The sequence below is a fragment of the Gavialis gangeticus genome, unplaced genomic scaffold (genome assembly GCF_001723915.1).
Source record: "Gavialis gangeticus isolate Ggan-Ray unplaced genomic scaffold, GavGan_comp1, whole genome shotgun sequence".
In the NCBI taxonomy this organism is placed as follows: domain Eukaryota; kingdom Metazoa; phylum Chordata; order Crocodylia; family Gavialidae; genus Gavialis; species Gavialis gangeticus.
Genome location: NW_017729024.1, coordinates 176432883 through 176435653, shown reverse-complemented (window position 1 = coordinate 176435653; position 2771 = coordinate 176432883). Strand labels below are relative to the sequence as shown.

At 42.3% G+C, this 2771-nt stretch overlaps 1 protein-coding gene across 1 annotated transcript in view; it reads left to right on the top strand.

The window, feature by feature from the left end:
- Positions 1-2771, top strand: part of ATP5A1 (ATP synthase, H+ transporting, mitochondrial F1 complex, alpha subunit 1, cardiac muscle) — a 13446-nt gene that overhangs the window by 8653 nt on the left and 2022 nt on the right. The window contains exons 7-9 of the mRNA XM_019518112.1: positions 1553-1704; positions 1838-2062; positions 2148-2255. Coding sequence (XP_019373657.1) covers positions 1553-1704; positions 1838-2062; positions 2148-2255 — 485 coding nt within the window. The remainder of the gene's footprint in view (positions 1-1552; positions 1705-1837; positions 2063-2147; positions 2256-2771) is intronic.

Here is a 2771-nt window from a genome sequence, read left to right as displayed (position 1 = left end):
CCCAACCCCTTACTGGCCCAATGCTGCTCTCCGAGCTGCTGCACTACATTCCTGGCTGCGCGCATGCATGCAGCTGCATGTGTGCAAATGGCATTTGTCAGTGACAGTATCTGCTACACGGGGCAAAAAAAGCCAATTGTCAATAATGTGAATTTTCATTTTATTGGTGCTGATATGATATGGACCAATTTTTTTTATCGGTGCACCTCTGTTGGTGATTCATGAGAATAGTTTGATCTTTCTGCAAGCAGATCTTCTAAATTGAATCAGCAAGTTTCTTTTGAAACTACCTGGTTGAGCAGGCTTGAGGCTCCTAGAATGCTACTGAACTGATCACTTCCAAAGCAGAACTATACGTAATGACTAATTGTGGGGAAGAACTCCAATTCTAGTTTATGATTTAGGATACATTCACCTCGGAAGTAAACATAAATGCTAAATTTGTCTGAAATTCTACTGTAGAAGTAGAGGTTGTACAAAGTAACTTCAGTAGTGTAATAATGAAATGGTGGATGGGGACGCTGAAGTTAAGGAAAGGCACTTGGTCGCCAGACAACAGAGGTTGGGTCAGAGCGGTGCCTCTTTTTTTCTTTTTACTTGCACTTGAAATTAGATTAGGGGTTACTTTTACTGGTGGGGGGCAGGGAAGACCATATCTGATGGATCTCAAATATATAATAAGGCATTATGGCCTCGGTGCCTGGCAGGGTAGACTAGAATCTGAACTTGAGTGTTTGTAGGCATACTGGTGCTATACAGCAGAGGTTCCCAGCTGCTGGGTTGCAGGTTCCCAGACTGGAAGTCCAGAAGTGATTGGCATACTGCGTACTGGTAGCCAACCCTTTTAATAAAAAGAAGGGTTGGCTGCCGCTCCACAGTATGCTGGTCACCTTCCGGAGTGCAGTTTGCTGGTCCATAGTCGCTTCTGGTGCATGGCCTAAAGACTGCTGCCCTGCAGCATTCTTGTGGTACTATAGGAGTGACATTTTATCTGTGTTTTGTGCAGAAGCTGAGAGATTCCATTATTCTGGTATTTTCCCAGATGAGTCCCTTGGCTTTTATGTATCTGAGTAAAAAAAATCTCCTAGTCAGTTGTGACATTAGTTTGTCATAGCATAAATTTAAACTGAAAACTTATGAAAAAGGAGAATTGCAGCTAGGACTGAAGTTTTGCTACCATAATAGGTCCAGTGGGTTTTATTTTCTTCCATTCAGGAGAAAATAATGCCAAGATTTGAGGCCAAACATTACTTCATTTTTATGAATCTTGCTGTCAAATTAGGCAACTCTTAAGCTTTTAAAGAGAATTTTTAAAAGCTCCCCATAGGCTCTAGTTAAATGCAGCCTTCTAAATCCAGCCAAGACTGGATTTAACACTATGTAGCTTTCTGTTTGGAAGTAGCTAATTGAGTTGCCCTCCTGCCTTTATCAGCTAGTTTAGTCTTGTGATAGGACCTTAGATATCCAGTCATTCATGTTGCTATATGTAATTGCAAGGAAGTTTCTAAGGTTACTAAACAGTTAGACATTTTTCTCTCTTAATGTCTTCTAGATGCCATGAAGTATACAATTGTGGTTTCTGCCACAGCCTCAGATGCTGCACCCCTTCAGTACCTGGCCCCTTATTCTGGTTGCTCTATGGGAGAGTATTTCAGAGACAATGGGAAACATGCACTGATCATCTATGACGATTTATCTAAACAGGTTAGACAACACTCTAGTTAAAGAAGATGACTTTGGATTACTATAGGCAATTTTTTAAAGCATCAAAACTTTTATAGACTGAAGTCTGGAGAAACTGTCTGTGCTCTTCTAAAGGCTTCTTTGTATTATATAGGCTGTTGCTTACCGTCAGATGTCTTTGCTCCTGCGGCGCCCACCTGGTCGTGAGGCCTACCCTGGTGATGTATTCTACTTGCACTCTCGTTTATTGGAGAGAGCAGCCAAAATGAATGATGCTTTTGGAGGTGGCTCCCTGACTGCTCTTCCTGTCATTGAGACTCAGGCTGGTGATGTGTCGGCCTACATTCCAACTAATGTCATCTCCATTACTGATGGACAGGTAGTCTTTAAGAATATGTAACTTGCTTACTTCGAGTGCCTCAGTCTTGTCAACAAAGCTAACCATGGCAATCTGTTTTCTGCAGATCTTCTTGGAAACTGAACTATTCTACAAAGGCATCCGACCTGCAATCAATGTTGGTCTGTCTGTGTCCCGTGTAGGTTCTGCTGCCCAGACTAGGGCTATGAAGCAGGTGAGAATGAAACAATACTGTTTTCTAAGGCAGCAAGCAGTTAGGTAAGAGTCACAGGTTCTCTTCTCCCCTGCCCATTTGAAGTCTTGTATTTATGCCTCTTTCTCCCTTTGGTGTCTTCTTTCTGGTTAAGACTAAACGTGACTGTTGACTTCCTAGATTAGGCTAATGCAGAACTTCTAGAAGGGGATTTAGTATTATGCTTGTGAACACTACATGGGGATTTGCTGGAGTCAACCATAGCATGCAGGAAAGCCACATGCTATGATTATTTAAAAAGTCGAAAACTAATGCTCTAAAAGCTAGCATTAGACTTGCGAACTCCAGTCTTGCTCTGATCAGGCCTACAAGCAGGCAACAATTTTGTGCGCACGTGCATGTGTCTAATGCTAGCTTTTAGAGCATTAGTTTTCGACTTTTTTTTAAATAACCATAGCATGCAGGAAAGCCACAAAGCTACAGAACTTGAAAGTGCTGCCCAGCTCCTCCTCCCCATTTCTCTTTCTTCGCCCCCCC